Here is a 19826-nt window from a genome sequence, read left to right as displayed (position 1 = left end):
TTATATCACGATTCAAATAGTTTAGAAAACTAAAATTATATGTTTCTCGCATTAAGTCAATGTCGAGGGAGTAGGAGAGAGAGAGAGAGAGAGAGAGAGAGAGAGAAAGGGAGGGAGAGATGTTCTCAATAATTAATAGGATTCTCATAGCAAAGTACGACTTCGACCTTTAAATCGCGAAATATCGTGCGATCTGAACTGTTCTAGTTTCGTCGAAGTGCACTTTCATCTTGCTTCTCTGATATTATCTTAAACGTAAAAAAATCATATTGACTTAGTTACTTATATTCGTTGGTCTTGAAAAATATTAATTCAAGAGTTATAAATTGACATCGAAAGATCTTCTTCTTCGTGATTCTCGTAAATAAACGTAATTTAATGCTTTAAGGTTACTGCGATCTATTAAACTAAAAACACATAGAAATACTAAAGGTATTTATATAAAGAAAAAAGTTCTATCGTATATATTGTTAATGTTTTCAATTTAACGTAATTTACTAAGTATCTCATGTTACGAAGGAAATAAGATATGTAATGTCCGTTAGTATTTCTACGATTAAAGTTCATAGAAGACAAAGAAGCTCGTAAGAGGTGAATTCTCGACCTTTAAAATGACGTGTAACAAAGAGAAGAAAGATAGTAAGTGAGAAAGAGAAAAAGAGAGAAAGAGAGAGAGAGAGAGAGAGAGAGAGAGAGATCGTATCCGATCTAGTTCCATTCGATTGGCACCTTTTTATGGGTGGTGTAGCATCGATTCTCGATTTTATCCAAAGAACGAGAAATCTCGCTCTGAAATTCGTAGGTTCGTGTTCATCGGAAGAACACCACGATTGAACGTGATCGATGTTAATGGTGAGACTGACATTTCCAGTCATTGTCTGTCGTGCTCACACCACCGGACTCGACGCAATCGTTATGGTTTATGGGAGTAACCTCCGATCATACCTCATTGTGGGATACGTGGCCGAAAGCGTTTGCGATAACGATTACTGCGTTATGTTACCACTTTCATGAAAGTTCGACAGATGTGGAAATTCGGAACGATTTGAATTCGAATTAATGTACGTTGATTGTACTTTAGACTTACGTTGATATTATTGATGAGAAAACTTTATTAATTTACATAATTATCTAATGATACGAAGAGATCATGAGAAATCGTGGAGATTGAATTAATGGAAATATGCTATGTAGTAGAATTTTAATATTTCTCAGAGATATCTAATGACCTTGGCCGAAAAAACTCTTCGGTGTCATAATCACTTGTAAACAAACTCTTCTAAGAATGCTCTTCCATAGTAATTACCACCCTTGAAAGTGAAAGGACTACGCCTCTTCGATCGGTCATTACTATAAGGCTTGCTTGAATTCCAAGCACTTAATGGCAAGAATTACGAAATGTTTTTTTTTTTCTTTTTATTTTTATTTTTTTAAACGCCCATGTTAAAATTATATTTATGCCGTTTATTACTAGTTAGCGAATATAATTTTTGTAACAAATTTAGTTTTTCTAATTATTTATTCTATTGTTGATATTTTTTATTATTGCTACGTAAACTTTATTTATTCGAATAAATTACGATCCATCGAGGTTTTTTCGAAACGTCAAAAGATCTCATAAATTTGCTAACATATGACTGACATTTCACGCGACAAATGCTCCACTATTAACGTAGATATTAGACGAGAACGTTTATAAATAGCAACGTAATAATGCTTTGCAAAAAAAAAAAAAACAATGTATGTATTCCTTACGATAATCAATTTCTAATCATATAAATTATAAAATATCGATGTATATCACGGATTCTCATCGAATATCAAACACGTATCGTATAATATAATATTGACAAGGAAAAAATAATGAACATACACGTGCCATATACTCTTTTTATTTCTACAACGAAGAATATTGGTTTCGTTAAGTAAACGTGCTTTTTCATAAATTTTATACATCATCAGATGTATCAATTTATAATTCTATTTAATTTACAATTTTTACACGAAGCATTGAAGTCAAAACGTATGTGCTTACACGGATCTTTACAATGCTTGGATAAGGATCAATATTTTTGTTAAGTTTATCTTTATATTAAAAAAAAAAAAAAAAAAAAAAAAAAAAAACGGCGATAGTTTATACATTGGTGGTATAAGGATCGCTATTTTTTGCCATCTCTACCTTGTAACTGAAGAAATCGATTATATTACTTTGATATCAATGTGTGATAATATTATATATATATATACATAGATATTCGATGAATTTTATTATATTTTAACAAAAAAAAATATGTTTTATATTATATATAAAATTATGCTATTAATTATAACGTTATCGCATATTGAATGACTGGTTATCACATATCATACATTAAAAAAACAGCATTTCATTATTAAATAAATGATTAGAAAATATTAAAAGTATTCAAAAATAATATTGAATATTAAAAAATATTAAAAAATTTCTGATTGACATTTATATAAAAACAGGTACATATTTCAAAAATAATATATGTATATTTAATGAAGCAAATATACATATTTAATTATTGCCAATGAAAACATTAAGATAAAGATAAGTAAAAACTATAAAGAAAATTTGTTACTAAGTTTAAATTGAATAATTCCTAGAGGATTCTTTTTATAATAATATTTGTTAGATTCATAAAATATTTGTGTGTAAATAACAAAAAAAAGAAACGTACTGTTTTCATTATTTTATTACTAATAGAATCACTGTATTTATTATATTATAGTTATGATATAAGGATAATTTATCAGATAAAACGTTGCCATATTTGTGAAAAAATTATGTTAGGAAAAATATTTTAAAAAGTGACATAACATCTACAATAAGATATTGAAAAAAACATGAAAACTTTTACATACATCTGTCAATATCAACAATATTTTTCTTATTGTTATTTTTCTATTTTCGGATGAGTGATTTATATAGCTCACATAAAATTTACGTGACTAAATCTTTTATACGTTGTAATTAAATATGTAATTAATAATCCATCGTAATTTATTCTAATTAAATATTTAAATCTATTGAAAATCTATAATAATTAAATATTACATACTGTAACATTAACAAACAAATTCTTTTCGGCCTAATTTAATTTTATAAATATTGAAATTTCAGACATAAATATTGAAATATCATCAACAATCAGATTGGTTTTTTGCAATATTATTGGTTCAATAATATTGCAAATTCTATAAGTTCGTGGATTATTTCTTATAGCTCTATAAATTTTTTTTAATTTCGAAAGAATTCTAATAACGAAGAAAATCTTTCACGTGGATTATACATTTTCGTAATATATGACGAAACAGACGATACATACTTTTTCCTAAAGAACGCTAAAGCGATATATCGCGGAAAGAGAGAACGAAGGCATTATTTATATCTCGAGACATTCGCTTAAACGATTTCACAGGAATTCAGTCATTAATCTCGGTTACGTACATAAGAGAGATACAGTAGCTAAATAATATCTAACGAAACATAAATGATCGCAGGTTTCTCATTATAATTTATTAAATGTTAATTAAAACTTATTGGTTAATTATATTCGAATGAAATGTTGTAGATCGTTGAATTTGATTGGTCGAATGAAAATAATCAACGTATTGCCAGTCCTCAATTGTTTTTTCTGCAAAAAAATAGAAAAGAAAATATTAACTTATAGTTAATTAAAAGTATTTCTTTTAATTTCGAAAGAAAAGCGAATGAAAGAAAATATATTCTGTCGATGAATCTTTGCCGTCGCATGAAATCTATAAACGGAGAAATCTTTTCGCGTTATGCCAATAGAAAGTGTTGTTAGTTCGGTTCCTGGATGACTCGTTTCTCTAATCACATTCTATATCTACGACTAGAATAGAACTATCAGAAAACGGATCTATTTTATTTAAATCGTACGAGTGGACAAATACGATAGTCGTAATTTAAATATCTAAAATATTATCAGAAATATTATCAGAAATGTAATTAGATAGTATGTGTGTATATATATATATATATATATATATATATATATAAATATATATATATATATATATAAATATATATATATATATATAAATATATATATATATATATATATAAATATATATATATATATATAAATATATATATATATATATATATATATATATAAATATGTATGTATGCATAATATATATACATATCTCGTGAAGCATCTAATAAGGATGAGTGTCTCTTGGGAAATAAGGAAGTGAACCGTTAAACAGAACTTGGAATATTCCATTGCAGATACGCTTCGTTTCATACAACTAACCTTACTGAAAGCCTTCTGTTATTATACGCGAAAGCTTCGAGACTCAAAATGTTTGTAAACATTATGAAACCACTATCAATATGCATATACGTGTTTTCTAATTGATCTGTTTGCGTGAATTAATGGCTACTCTTCAATTTTAACCTAATGATTTTCTCTCGTTATCGTCAAAAAAAGAAAGAAGAGAAAAAGAAATGGAATTTCTTTTAAAGAGAATAAACCAATTTTGAAATTTAATTTCTGTTTTAGTAGAATTTTTCGAAAGCTTTCCGAACAATCGGTATAAATGATATTCCTCGGTATCTATGAAAAAAAAAAGAAGCAAAAATATCGTTAAATATTAATAAAATATTTTGAAATATGTCGCCAGAAAGAGAAAAAGAAAAAGAGAGAGAGAGAGAGAAAAAGAGAGAGAGAGAACATTATTTTATCATTTCGTTCGTCGCATTTCAAAACTTTTTCTCGAAAAGGAAATTATATTTCTCGAATAGCGAAATGAAATATTTTTAAAAGTTATCGTGAAATCTCTCTCTCTCTCTCTCTCTCTCTCACACTTCTCTGAGCTTTGATACATTTTCAAACTATTTGACGACTCGTATAAAATGCCGAGAAAAAGCTAGCTAAACGAGATTTAGAGAAAACTAAATATTCAAATATTCAGAAGAAAATGTCGATACTAGGTACATGAAAAATAACGAACGGTTCTATATAATTTAGAGAAACTATCTAATCTCAAAGAAACAAACTCTAACTATTATAAATCGTAGAAAGACAATTACCCTTCGTATCTCTCAGGAACTATGATTTTGCTTCGATGATTAATCGATTGTCTGCGTGCGCAGATTGAAACACGATATTCTGGGGGTTTTCTTTTTCTTCAAATTTCTATGGTCGAAATTTGGTCTATCAATTAATCGACATCAGCTGTCATTAAACTAAAGCAGAAGAACGGAACTAAAAAACGATCCTGTGAGAGACTTTTTGATTTTTATGAAAAAAAAAAAAAAAAAAAAAAAAAAAAAAAAAATAAGGAAAGATATAAAAAGATAAAGTTTTGCTATATCTATACCTGTATAGGTGAGAACATTGAAAGCAATCATTCTCTTTTCTACTTCTCTTTGTTTACCAATCGAAGAGTACACTTTCGTAGGCGGATAAAATAAACGGATAGGAGTGTAATATAGATATTGTTTCAAAGTCTACAACGCCATGAATGGTTTGAAATAGGTAAATATTTGATAGAAAATGAAAATAGTTCTCGATTGACTAGTTTATTTATACTCGATCATTGTTATTGTCGAGAAAACTTTTTAATATAATAGATAAATATCATTGATAGAATAGCCGGAGTATGAGGTTGATATGAGAATAAATGAAAAAGTTTTTAAATACTGATGCTTTATTTTATATAAAGTATTGTATAAATGTATAAACGCTATAAATACGTGGTATCTATCTATGGTGGTGGTGGGGTGCTAGTCGTGATCGCAAAGAAAGGGTATGACGAGGGCGGGCGGGGTCGGGGGCCGGCGGCGGCGCGCCATCTATATACATTCGTTCGCTCACGGGAAGGGCTGACCTACCATAATCTACCGGTCTCTCCTTTTCACTAACATATAAACATAATAATATAATATATGTGTAGTGTGTGTATATGTACGAATACACATATGGTAATGGTGTGTGTGCGCGCGTGTGTGGCAATGTGTTTATATATATATATATATAGATACGCGAAGAAAAGTAGAATAGTAGTAGTAGTATGTATACATATTTATATATATATATAAAAAGAGAAGAGACATATAATGCGCATGGACGAGCAATGTAATAATAATATGTATGCTTGGGTGCGGCAGTAAGTATAACAACACACGAGGCGTCGAGCCCCGCTCGAGGGAGAGAAGAGTAATAAAAAAAAGTGTGTGTATGTGTGTGCGCGAAGAGCGGCCTTACGGATGGTGGAAGACATAGAAAGAAGAAAAAGAGTTCGAGCCGGAGCAACGGTGGGTATTCAGAAAACAGAACAGACCCAGTTGGTCCGACGACGAAGCGCCAAAGCTTGTCCACTTGCCGAGAGCATGGCCGAGAGCGGCGGCCGGTCGATCGTGCTAGCGTATAGCTCGCAATTGGCTCGCGCCGTTAGATCTCATTAGACGCGGCTGATTCCTGACCGGCTCGTGGGTGCGCGAGATCTCGAGCCCGGCGACCGCGGTAACGACCGATTGTTGTGGTCGTACGAAGCGACAATTGACTAAATTTCCAAAAGAAGGAAAGTGTACCGCGAATCACGAGTGGCCGGGCTCACGATGCGTTTTCCCTTTCTCTATCTCTCTCCTCCTTTCTCTTTCTTTCTCTCATTCTGATACTAGATTTCTCTCTTTCGCTCCGTCTCACTCTCTCTCTCTCTCTTTCATTCTCTTTCTCTCGAGGCCGATACGAGCCGGCCTATCCATCGAGGGGAGGCTAGGACGGATCGGTGAAACAACGGGACCTTTCGTTGAAGCGAAGATCCCGTTGCGCCGAGCGCATCCTACCACCGAATATAGTATAGAGACTATACCACTTTAAGACCGATGCGCGTTCCTACCATGTTCCGAGGTTGGACGAAGCTTTGGGAAGAAGACGTTGTGAGCGCGTTTGAGGATCGTCCGGAGACCGGTGAGTGACTGTGGTGGGTTTGCCGCCGTCGCCGAGCCGAGATCGCTGGGGTCTTGAACCGTCTACCACTTGGCAATTGGTGCGGGGATGATAGCTCCGTGGGAGCCGAGTCCGGCGTGGATGGCGCCAGATGGGCCATTGATAACAGCAACTCCGGCGTCATGTCCACCAATGCCACCAGCGATTCCAGGTCCACCTCCGATGACAGCGATGGCACCAGGGCCACCAAGACCAGCACCAAGACCAGCACCAAGACCAGCACCAAGTCCACCACCAAGAGCGGCACCTCCCAAAGCGAGTCCTGTTGGAAGAAAAAATAGGTAGGAAATAGTAGATGAGACTCTTTAATTCTAGGTAATCGTTGGACAAACGAAGGGAGATATTTACCACCAAGTCCAGCGCCACCACCAGGAGCGGCAGCAGCAGCAGAGCCAGAGCTTCCATCGTCACCGTTGATTCCACCAGCACCAGCGTAGAAGGCGACTCCACCGTAGCTAGGTCCTACAAGGCTAGCGGTAGCCTGGGATGGTCCAACGAGGGTGGCGGTTCCTTGAGAGGGTCCTACGAGGGTGGATGGTCCAGCAGCAGGTCCTACCAAGCTGGATGGTCCGGTACGAGGTCCACCTACGGATTTGGCACCTTCCTGGGGTCCAGCAAGATCGGATGGGCCAGTCTGGGGTCCTACGTTAGCCTTGGGTCCTTCAGCTGGTCCGATGTCGGCCCTGCCACCTGCTACTCCTCCAGAGACAATCTGTTGAACTCCAGCAGCACCAGCAGCCGCCGCGGCACCAGCAGCATAGCTAGCACCAAGACCACCAGATCCCAAGCTAGAGGCACCACCCTGAAGGGAGGCAGCGGTTCCAGCACCAGCTGCGAGTCCACCGCTGAGACCGGCACCTCCGCCGAGACCTCCATGACCAGTGATAGCCAAACCAGCACCGCCGTAACCACCGTAGCCGATGCCACCATGTGCGATACCGGCACGGGCCGTCGCTACTGCTAGACAGGCGAACACGATCTGCAACGGACGAAACCGGTTACTAACTTCGACCACAACCGATCAATCTATACCGATCGGTTGTCCTTCGCCTCGAGCTTCCGATACACTTACGCCGACCGATTTCCCTCATGCTTATATTAAATGACGCCGCAACCCGAGCTATATCGGTTTACGGAAGCGCTCTACTACCGACTATCACCGACGCGAATCTCTATTTTCATTGGCTGGCAGGCGATTACGAACCGACTACCGTCCATGCGTCAGTTTAGCTTTCACTCGGAATCGCGGTGACTCTGTTCCCGGAATCTGTTTCGAACCGTTCGAAGTAGCCGTTCTTTCGCGTTTCAATCTTTGCGTCCGATCTCTTTCGATTTGATCCATAGATTCTCTTTTCTTTTCTTACGTTCACAAACTATGATATTATATGTATAATACATATATATATATATTTATTTATATATATATGTATATATATATATATATATATATATATATGTATATACATATGTATTTACGAAATGTGTCGATCGCGGCTAGTCCTCATAATGTCGTGCCGTAACGTTTCGTAATTGCAATGATAGCACACCGATTGCATTTTCTCATAGTTAACGAGACACTCCTCCGGAGGCTGACTCCCTCTCGCTTCGGCCTGGTTACCACGCCTAACGCGACAGGACCATATTAGGGGAAGAAATTCTTGACCGACCATTCGCTAATAGATGCTTTCGTGTATCCGTAGAAAAAGAAGTCGACTTCGATTTTATGCAATCGCTCGAAACTAAACTTGCGACGCAATTCAACGCACGACCAAAGCCACGATATTGCACGATATTGCACGATATTGCACGAGATTCATAATTAATCTAACCGGCCAGAGTTTCACTCGAAATCCTCTTTCGTTTTTTTTCCGAAAGCAAAGTCGTTTTTTTCCTTATCTTTACGTTCGAAAGGAAGTGCGTTAGATCGAATCATGAACTCGCGTGTCGCGGCCGTTTTAAGACGTTGCACTTAAATGGCATCGCTTCGCGACCTGGAATTATGCATATCTAACGACTTCTCGAAACTTTCACATCCCGTTTACGCGGAACGAAGGTTCGCGAGCGGTGAGCCGTGCGACGAGTCTGACCGAACGTTCCCGCGACCCTCCCGACTCTAAAGATCGCATTTCGTAATCTCTAATGTCTAGAACTCTCGCGAAAAATAGGATCTATTGTAGATCGTTCGTATTGAAAGTCAGTATAGTTGTCATTAAAGAATCTACGAAGGATTCACCAAGGACGGTAACCGGTCGACGATACGATTCCTTTTCAATGACGAGCGCGATGATACTACAACCGGTTTTACTTTGACTTGCACTAGACGACCAGATTGCATATTTTATGAATGAAAGTCGTAAGAGGTATGGTGCCGATCCGTCTGCGTTTACTTTCGAGTTTCGCGGACGAGTTAAAAGAACGACAAAGAGAAAAGGTAAGACGAACCCTGACATTGAATCATCGTTTCACTAGATACGTGACATTTTAAAACGTCGCGTTTACTGCGCTCAAGATTATTTGTTGACGCGAAAATCTAATTATCCATCAAAAGAACGAACATTGAGTTTAGCTTGAATTAAAACGATCGAAATAATTATGATAGTAGAAACGATCGTAGAGAGAAACCGGAAAGTTATACTGAAAAGTGAAAAAAGTTTCAAGCAAGATGACGCGATAGGTAAGAAATGAAAATAATTAAATGAGATAGAGTAGCATGACTTTACTTGGAGCACGAGAGAACGACGCGACGATCAATCAAATATGAGCAAGTGATACACCCCGACGAAAAGAAACACCCCGTACCGAAGCCCGTAATTGAGCCCATAATTGAGCCCGTAATTTAGCCCGCAGAGGAATCCGTAGATACTCACAAAGGCCTTCATGTTTGGTGTGTGTATGGTGGGCTGGTAGTCCGGTGAATGACTGACTTGGGCCGGGCCGGCAGGCCTTATATACGCCTAACTCTACTCTGTCCACGCTCCACAATCACCATCCTTTCGAAAGCAAGGCGCTCCACCACCCTCCCCCCAGAAAAACTATAATCCTCGCGTATAGCAGCGACGGCGTAGTGGCTCCGTAGTGGCTAGGAGCCGTGGGGGTGGCGAGGGGGGAGCCGGGGGAGGCCGTTCCTAGTCGTCGATAGTTGCCTTTGCTCGCCTCTACTCGCGGGCAACTCGCAGCTCGGATACGGCTCCGCTCCACTCCCCTATCGAGACACGACCACCGAGTGCAAACTGGCACCACCCGGTCGCGGCAACCCGATGTTAATTTACTCCCTTTCTAAGGACCTTCGAAACGACCCTTATTCATTTTCTCTCATCACTCGGTTTGCCACCATTCGTCTATCCAAAGATAGATTTCTTCTTACTTTCTTTCCTAAAAATTCTCCATTTTTTCCTTCCCCCCCCCCCCTTGCCCCATTGCCTTTTTCAAAGAGCAAATATCTCTATTCATTCGTCGCGTGTTCGAACGCGCGTGGATTTTGTAATTTTTTTTTTCTCCTTTACGATTAAACGATCGTGAAAGCAATGTGCAACAATAATAGAAACTCGATAAGGATTCGTTGTCTTCCTTCATGATCGTAATCTTTCTTATCGTTAGCTCGAATAAGTACCACGGATTACTAGTCATTCTTAAAATAATTTAATAAGACGTAACTCTTTTCTCTCTAGTCATTATTCGATCGTATCGAATTCGATAGGTATGATCGATACGGTAATGTTAAGGATAAAAAAAATTCTAACGAAGACACTTGAAAGGTGATTTTCTTGTTTCTTAAAGTTTTCCTAAGGTATTCTTCTTCAATCCTGAAAGGTCGTAGAGACTCCCGAGTCGAAGTTTTCATTTAGGTAGTCCAGTTGTTAAAGGGAGAAACTTTGTCGTTTACGGTTGACAAAAGAGAGAGAGAGAGAGAGAGAGAAAGAGAGAAAGAGAGAAAGGAAGAGAGAAAGGGATCCAAGAATGGCGACGCGCAGTCCTGATTATGGCCCGCTTGTTACGTAGAAACGAGGCACCTTGCATCGAAAAGGAGTTTCGCGTTTAGAGCAGCGCGAAACGTTCTAAAGAGTTGGAATTACGGGTCGTTGAATGGCCTTAAGAGACCTGAATTCTTTTCTAAATAGATTGCCTGCTACCGCCGTCGCTCGTTCGTTACTTATTACCTCAACCTACTAATTCTAACTATCGAGTAACCGTCACCGAGCGACAGGAGCGTTATGTCGCTTGGTTTGAAACGAACGAAACGATAGCGATATCCCTCTTGCTTACCCTTTTTCGTGTCCTTCTTATGCGATAGAGATATCTCACGAACAGAAAAGACATAGAGAAAGGGAATCTATGAGGGGGACCGGAAAGTAATGTCGTTTCTGTGCATGTCGATATTTGATTATGATTAAAAATAAAAACTTGTTAAAAATTTATTTGTTTGAATTTAATTTAAGAAAGCGACATTACTTTCCGGTCCCCCTAATACTTTGTACTTTGCAATGGATCCTTTTAAATTATACAAATTTTACGACAAAATGAACAATTCCTTGTCAAATTCGATGAAATTTGAAAAAGTAAAATAATTTATGATGGAAAAAATGGGATGAATAATGAAACAAAAAATGAGAGAAAGATAGATAGATAGATAGACAAAGAGATAAAGAGAGAGAGAGAGAGAGAGAGAGAGAGAGAGAGAGTGAGAGAGAGAGAGAGAGAGAAAGAAGGGAGGGAAATAGCTAAGAGGTTGAAAAGAGAAGAATGTTTGCTCATTATATCGTGCTAATTAGCTTACTTTTCATCCGATTCCATGTATATCACGCACTCATGATTTTCCGGCTTTGCAAAGTGAAAGCCATTATATTATTTGAAGTCTACGAAAAATGGTTGTTGATCGCGAAAGTCGCCCGCACAAATCTTTTCTTGGTTGCTCGGCAGCCCTGGCCGGTTTAGAATATATAAAGCGGCTCCGCTGCTGTAGTCGATTCTTTTGCGTTCTCACTCACCCTTCGTGCACCGCCATCGCTGCTCGATCGGCGCGAAAGTGATCTACACGCGCTGGTCGTGTTTCATCGATCAAGCGATCGATCGATCCTCGTTGTTGTCATCGTTCTTGTCATTATCAAGTTGTTCACGCGATAAAAAAAAGGATTAAATTTATCGAAATTGGGCGAAATATTTCGTAGTGAAGTTACAATATTTCTTTGATTAATAAACGCGATATACTTTAATTATTTGAATTATTTATTATTATCATTATATAATTTTTTATTAATCAACGCGCGTGTTAAGTTATTATGTTTCCGACGTAAGGTTCCGCGTAAATTGCCAGCTTCGAATAAATTTGTTCGATACGATCGTACACGAATTTCTTTTCCATATATTACATTTTCGTGAAATAAAACGATAAAAAAGAAAAGAAAAAAAAAGATTACATTTCGGTAAATGTATGATGAAAGAAAAATGAAAGTAGTTTTCTTCAGTATTTCCGAATAAGAAAACGTTTTTCGCAAATTAATTGATCTTCGATCAATATGCTTCGGGCCATCGGTATTTACGCATCCGCATCTGATAAGGCAACTTTCTAGACCACTTACATGGTTGTTAGATCCGTGAACCGAATTGTAATAAAGGTGTCGAGTTCTATAGTGTCATTTAACGTTAACGATCATTGACGTTTCGTAGATCGTTAACTTTTTTTCCCTAGCGAACGTACCAATTCATTTTTCTTCTCTTATTAAAACGTGAAATTAACAGGTTGAAAGTGAACGAGAGGTGCGAACTTGGATGGATTACTTTCTTTATTTGTTGTATTGAAATTCTTCAATAAATGATTGGAAAAATTTAAAGGTATCTTAAAAAAGTGTTGGAGAATAGTCGGTTTCGTTCGATTTATTGCATCAAAATTAATCGTTTTGCAAAAAAAAAAAAAGAAAAAAAAGAACCAAAAAAAGAAACAGAAAAAAGTAAATCGTTTAACGCAAAGGAACTATTCGAAAGGATCTATTAAAGTTCGAACAAGTCGACATTGCATGGTGGTGTATGTACCTGCTTCAGGGACAAAACAGCGATAGGATAGCAACATTGACAATAAAGTTCTTATGCATCAAGAGTGTACCAATCGGAGCGTATCCCTTTCTCCATGGAGTACCAGTGACGAATCTTAACCCATTCAGCCCTGACTTCGATCGTATCGAAGTCTTTCGTAACATTAATTTATGATATAATGAATATAATAAGAAATAAAATGAATAATAAAAAACGATGAACATTATTATTTTTTCATTTAATGAAATTTGGAATGGAAAATTTTTCTTGCAAAATATTGCGAAAGATCAAATAACTTAATAAAGGTTAAACTAATAAAAATCAAAAGAAAATTGACACTTTTATATGGCGCATTCTGTTTGCGCGTATTTCGTTCCGTGCGAACGGAAGAAAAGGTAAATGGTTACGCAACGACGCGCGGTTAAACGAATCGAGGTGCGCAAGCGTGCACGCGTTCTCTTACTTGCTCTTTCTCTCTTAGTACATACATGCATACGTACATGCATACGTACATGCATACGTAGCAGGATAGGTACGCCGTAGAGAAACCAAGTTGTTAGTTCGAAGCAGTGCCAAAGGCGCAAACAGACTCGTACAAAATTCTCTTATTTCTAACTCGAACCTATTATTCTATTTTATCGTCGAATTGTCATTGAGTTTGAGATGATTGCGAGATATCAAGGACGAAGGTCGCGAATAAGTCGAGAAAAGTAGACCAATTTATTTAAAACATTATCTAAAAGGACTAAGGACCTGGACAGATGTTAAATATAATTTTTGTTTTAAAAAATTAAAAAGTCATCGGAAAAGAAAAATATAAAAAAAAAAAAAAAATTGTATTGATATAATCGCTAGTATTGTGGAGTATAATATTGCAAAAAAAAAAAAAAAAAAAAAAAAAAAAAAAAAAGAAAAAAAGAAAAAAAGAAAAAAAGAAAAAAAAGAAAAAAGAAAATCTCTATATACATATCTATGTTACACAATAATTAGATTGATTTCATCAGAAATATTGGCCGATTTTACTGCGAATATTTATGGAACGAAAAAAATGTGAAAATAGAGAAATTGTATTCTTGAAAAGAATTAGGTGTAAATGGCGAGGAAGAACGAATAGTGGGGGTATCCATGGGAAAACTCGGTTATCGTCGACGCCACTACGAAAACGAACGTCACGCTTCGTGACTACGTGCTCCTCCTTCGTGTTCGTGATTATTCGTCGATTCGACTTTGACGTTTTCTCTTGATCTTAAGCATATATCGTAAAATAAGAATGGTATTATAACGATTGGTATTATAACGATCGGTATTATAACGATCGGTATTATAACGATCGGTATTATAACGAGATACGATTTCAAAATCGAGATCGATCGATCGATTGATCGATTGAGAAAACAGCATGGTGAGAAATAAAAAGGAAGAAGAGAGGCGACAATGCAAAACGCATCTAGTTTACGTCTCTAAACTCGAGCATGAAATAAGAGAGTCAGTCAGTAGGTTGCCCGGTTAGTTGGTTTCTAAGCTGTCGACTAGTCACTGGTTTATCCTTTTCTCTCTCTCTCTTTCTCTCTCTCTCTCTCTCTCTCTCTCTCTCTCTCTCTTTCTCTTTCTCTCTTTCTCTTTTTCTCATAGTAGTAGGAGGTGAGTAGGAGGCGTGTGCATCCATCCGAATGCAAATCATTGGAGAATTGTCATCTCCCATTAGAAAGAGTAGAAACTTTAATATTATATCTGTTTCGATTTTTGTTATCTCCTTTTCCAAGCTTAGATGAATTTAGATATAAACATAAATATATAATTACAACAATTATAATCAAAATGATTATATATTATCATGTATAAGAATTTACTTCGTATTATTTAAACAATCATATAATTAACATATAAATATTCGCGATAGAGGTTATATATACTGTTTAAAAATAGTAAATATTTTGTAAGATTTTTATTCATCCAATATAAAGATCATTATCTTGATAATCAAGTGATATTTTATTTAACCGTTACAATATATACATATTATATGCATCCGAAGATCCTGCCTGACTATACTATTTCGCTAGCATTCATATATATATGTGCCATGAGCCTACAATAATAATGGAGCAAGTTTAATTGACTCAAAATGCACCGGAAGCTCCAACTTTACCTTCTCTCATCTCTATTTCCTTGGTTTAATCCTATTGCATTATTGCTACATATGTTGCAAATCATCTATTTCTCTTGCGTCAAATTGAATATCTTTTGTTAAAAAAGAATTCTATTATTTCTCTCGTGAAAACTGAGATAATAAAAAAAGAAAAGAAAGTGAATGAAGAAAAGAGAACGAAATAGAGTAAAGCGGGCGAATGGTAGCGGGTAAATGGCTAAACGTATAAAGAGATATATTTACTTGGAAAATTCGCTGACTGATAATTTAGCGAGCTCATGAATACGAATGAACTTCTATATACTCGAAAGGCTCGTAATAATTGAGTAAAAAAAAAAAAAAAAAAATGGAAATAAAAGAAAAAAGAAAAGAAACAAAAAAAAAAAATAAAAATAAAAAAAGAGGAAAAGAAAAGAGAAAAAAAGAAAAAGAAAGGAAAAGAATGAATTATTGCGCTTCAAACAGAAAAAAAAAAAAACTTATCGAGGCAAATTCCAACGAAATGAGAAGTAGTCGGTAAGAGCTTAAAAACGATAAGATAAAAAGGAAGAAAATTAAATTAAGCGACCTTAGAAGAAGAAAAAAAATAGATCGAAGGAAGAAATAGAAGAGCTGATGAAGAAAAAGGACGAACGAACCGTAGCACCATCTCGTTCTCTCTCGTTCGTGCTACACTTCGCTTCGAAACTGCAACTAGGCTCGAAAGTATCTTACGCAATAGGTGGAGCAGTGGGATAGTGTGGGCTACCGCTGTCCAGTACAGAACTGCCCATCATTTCCGTGTTCTGCAGCTCGCTGACTCGCTCGCTCGCTCGCTCACTCGCTCGCTTACTCTCTTACTCTCTTACTATTGCCCGAACATATTCTCGTATCGTCGTACTGTACAGTACATACTGCGTTTACATCGACGTTGCTACACTATTCCTCTTGATTTCACGCACGTCGATATTTCACCGAACTCCTTTACGTTAATACAAGGAGAAAAGTAATCTAATCAACATTTATTTTATTCTTCGGCAGTATCTATCTTTTATTTTCGTATATATATATATATATATATATATATATATATAAACATGAAATTCTTTAAAAAGTGAAACTCTTTTACGAAGTTTTAACAGCTTAATCTTAATCCATGATAAGTAGACTACCATATCGTATATTCACATTTGTTAGATGCAATATCCGTCTAATATTATTATTCGAGTAAATCTTTCATGTTATAAGATATATTTCTACATTAATTACTCTTACAATTATACGATAGTATATTATTTTATCAACGATATTTCCTAACGAATAGTTAACATTCGATTGAATAACGATAGATTCTTTAGATCTTTTATTTACTTTTTATGTACGTTCGGAATGTTATGAATTCCGATTGGTCGACAAATTTTCTTTTATTACAAACTATATCTTATTACACTCGTTTGATAAAAAATTCAAAATAGATAGTCTAAACGATCGCATTATCTTAAGCTTGGTAAGGTATATGTACTGTGACATTTAAGTCTGAGAAAGATCATTTATCTTTAGCGGTCTGTTTGAATCATTGGACCGCGTAAACCGATCGACTGACCGACTGGTATAGAAAACAAGTGTAGGTAATTTCCGTGTTCTTTCGGCTACATAATCACCAATATCCTCCAATAATCGTAACTGGCCTTTTTTCGTTCTCGCTTTGTCGGAAAATTTATCGTCTATCGATTTCACGTGTCGCTTATCTATGATACGAAGAAAAGAAAAACAAAAAAAAAGAAACGAAAAAAAAATAACACGTTAAATATATTTATTAGACAAAACGTTAGGGTATCTTGAAATCGCGAAACGATTTCTCGAATATCTTTATCCTTTAAATCGAGCATTTGCTTTCGCATTTTTATTCTTCGAAGAAGCAATACAATCGGCGACTCGATTGTTCTTATAAAATATCGACTTTTAAATTCACCATTACAAGATCGGTCTATACTTTCTCTGCGTTCCAATGATCGCGTCTCGTGTGTATTGTCCGTAATATGTATCACGATAATTTGCATAAATATCAATACTCTTCGTTCAGGAAATGTCCATACTCGTGGTATGTCTAAGAACGTTATATAAAATGTTACATTTACGACGGTATCGTGGGAGTACCTACCTTCTGACATATCATTACTATATTCAAATGGTTTCGTCTTATACGGTATTAACAAAAATACGTAATGTTATCGACATTAGACGAGCTTAATATTTTTTTCATCATTTTAACGTATCTCTTTTCCAACCAATCTAAATTCCTCAGGAAACATGCAAAAGTTTTCAATATATCATACGCTCTCTCATTGCTAATTCGAAAAAAAAATTACTATTAAATCGAATCCAGAAATTTATTTCGTTCATTTTTAAAATGTATAACGATTATTACGGAGAACGAATAAAATCTCTTCCCATAAATTAAAGGACTGATACGTCGTTTGAACTATCGAATGATCAGTAATGATCGCTTGTTTAATAAGTATCAAGAGAATTGATATCGACTTGGCATCGATTTCACAGAGATTGGAATGGAAGTTAGGGTTGCACCAGTGGAATAAGATATGCGTATGCTAATTGATTGCACAATGTTCTTCCGGTCTACGAATGGTGCCTAGGAGGGTAGGTAAACGACTTCAGCTAACACCGGTCTCTTTCTCCAGTTCTACTTTTCCCGTGGAGAGGGCGCGCGCGCACACACACACGACTGAACGGCAAGCGAACGGAAAATAGACAGAAAGAAAGAGAGAGAAAGAGAGAAAAAGAGAGCGAGAGAGAGAGAGAGAGAGAGAAACGGGAGACACACCTATCTTTGCACTTATATGTAGCGATCGGTAACCGAGTGCGTGTCCATGCGTGTAGAAAATGCTCCGGTTCACGCTCTGGGAATACCCCCAGTTGCTTTGGCATCCAACGGCCTCGGGTATCTCTACTTCGGTACAGTCGTGAACAACATTTTCCCTCGAGAAAACGATTTCGTATCATTTCGTGTCATGCTCGAGCAATCTCTCCCCCTACGTGTCTCCACAAATCCCTACAAATTCTTTAAAGCTCGATCGAGATTTCAAAATCGGTCGTGTCCTGGGAATACGAACAGGAAAATGATGTCCAATTGTTTTAACGATTCTTTCTATCGAATTGAAATCAAATTTCGGTTCGTCGGTGAAAAATTTGTTTCTGTTTCTTTTATTTCTCTTAAAAGTTTCATGATCCGATTGAAAAATAATAAAAAAGTAACAAATCGGTGAACTTCGTCCGTTAATATTCTATTGTTATAAAATAACACCGCGAAAACTCGATTGAATTCCGGAAGGCCAGATCGTATGTTTTACATCTATTCGACGATAATCGAAAATTTCGGACTATGTGTTCGACCGACGTCGGAACTTTTAGACAAGTCATAAGTAAACATTGGTGTTATATGAGAGAAACATCAGAGACCGCAAGGAATGCAGCGAACGTGGCAAGTCATGCGATATCCGAGATCGATTCGTTGAAATCTTATTTTCAAAGGTTATGAGAATGCTTCCTGACCGGACCTTCGAGGAAGTGGCCAAGATATCAGTGGCTTGTAAACCGATATACGCGTTTGAACTCACTTTCTTGACGATGTGGTATCTACTCCCCAAAGCACTTTGGCTCTTTGCTTTTTCAACCATCGTGTACGATTCAACGTTCTTACAAAGTTGAAAGCTGTTCTAAGCTTTCACGTTGCGTTCCAATTTGTTTTATCATCGGATACGTGGTCATATCTTCAAAATCTATTTGAAGATAATTTTCTATATAGGCGCGGGAAACTAATCAAAACAGATAGTTTAACTATCATCTAAGAAGCTTTTATGGGAAAGCGATATTTCAGATCGGCTTGACCTTTCCGAAGATCTCCGTTACTATTATTAGAACACGCTTATTGCTGTGAAATCGATATTTTCTCTCGTCGGGACAATCAAAGTATTATCTTTTATAAAGTGTTCAGCTTTCAGTCAGAATAAAGCAAAAATAAAAAATGTATGTTTTAACATGGTTAAGAATAAAAGATTGTTGTGAGGATTTTTCATTTCTGGCGTATCGGCGAAAGATACGTTTTTCCGGAACACGTAGCTATTCTATTCAGAGAGAATACGTGCTTTTAGGTTTTATTCGGTATACATGCATTTTAAATGTTTCTGATAAATAAAAAAAAAATCTATATATATATCTTTTAAATAAATCGTATTATAAAATCATGACATCTTTTATCCTTTCTTCTTCATACAATGTACGAGCACAAAATTGAGCTCGCAAGCCAGCCAATGGAAAAGAGCATAAGAATGTTTTCTCTCTCGTTTCGTCTATGCTTATTACAAAAGATAAATCCAATGAAAGCAGCCAGAACATCGAGTCGCGCTAATTACATACTAATTAGTCGGATTATATAACGACATGATCGTTCTCTATCAGCGCTAATTTCGTTCGTCTTTAAATCGCAATTTCGTTCTCATGAGTAAGCTTTCCTACATGCTTCGTTAAAAACTCGTCTAAACTCTTGGAAACATGGACTACCAATCTCTTTTTCCTCACCTCTCTCTCTCTCTCTCTCTCTCTCTCTCTCTCTCTCTCTCTCTCTCTCTTTCCGATTTCTCTGA

General features: G+C 36.3%; 1 protein-coding gene across 2 annotated transcripts; it reads right to left on the bottom strand.

The window, feature by feature from the left end:
• Positions 1 to 2770: 2770 nt before the first annotated feature.
• On the bottom strand, positions 2771 to 10016 carry LOC124951976 (spidroin-1-like). Of its 2 annotated transcripts, XR_007101778.1 has the most exons (4): positions 9878 to 10016; positions 7359 to 7989; positions 6901 to 7272; positions 2771 to 3662 (listed from the first exon to the last, which is right to left on the bottom strand). XR_007101778.1 is itself a non-coding variant. In XM_047501145.1 (3 exons), the coding sequence occupies exons 1-3, from the start codon at positions 9887 to 9889 to the stop codon at positions 7034 to 7036; spliced, it is 882 nt and encodes a 293-aa protein (XP_047357101.1). In that variant the 5' UTR covers positions 9890 to 10016; the 3' UTR covers positions 5701 to 7033. The 2 variants fall into 2 exon arrangements, 1 of the variants encoding a protein (XP_047357101.1); XM_047501145.1 differs by lacking the exon at positions 2771 to 3662 and having other exon boundaries at positions 5701 to 7272.
• Between the last annotated feature and the right edge of the window lie 9810 nt (positions 10017 to 19826).

The sequence above is a fragment of the Vespa velutina genome, chromosome 10 (assembly GCF_912470025.1).
Source record: "Vespa velutina chromosome 10, iVesVel2.1, whole genome shotgun sequence".
In the NCBI taxonomy this organism is placed as follows: domain Eukaryota; kingdom Metazoa; phylum Arthropoda; class Insecta; order Hymenoptera; family Vespidae; genus Vespa; species Vespa velutina.
Note: the sequence above shows the minus strand (reverse complement) of the source record. Positions and strands in the feature narration are given on the sequence as shown.

Coding starts and splice junctions, on each gene's coding strand:
- LOC124951976 (XM_047501145.1), bottom strand. Junction 7,273..7,358: donor TGGTGGCGCTGGACTTGGTG/GTAAATATCTCC, acceptor TTCTTCCAACAG/GACTCGCTTTGGGAGGTGCC.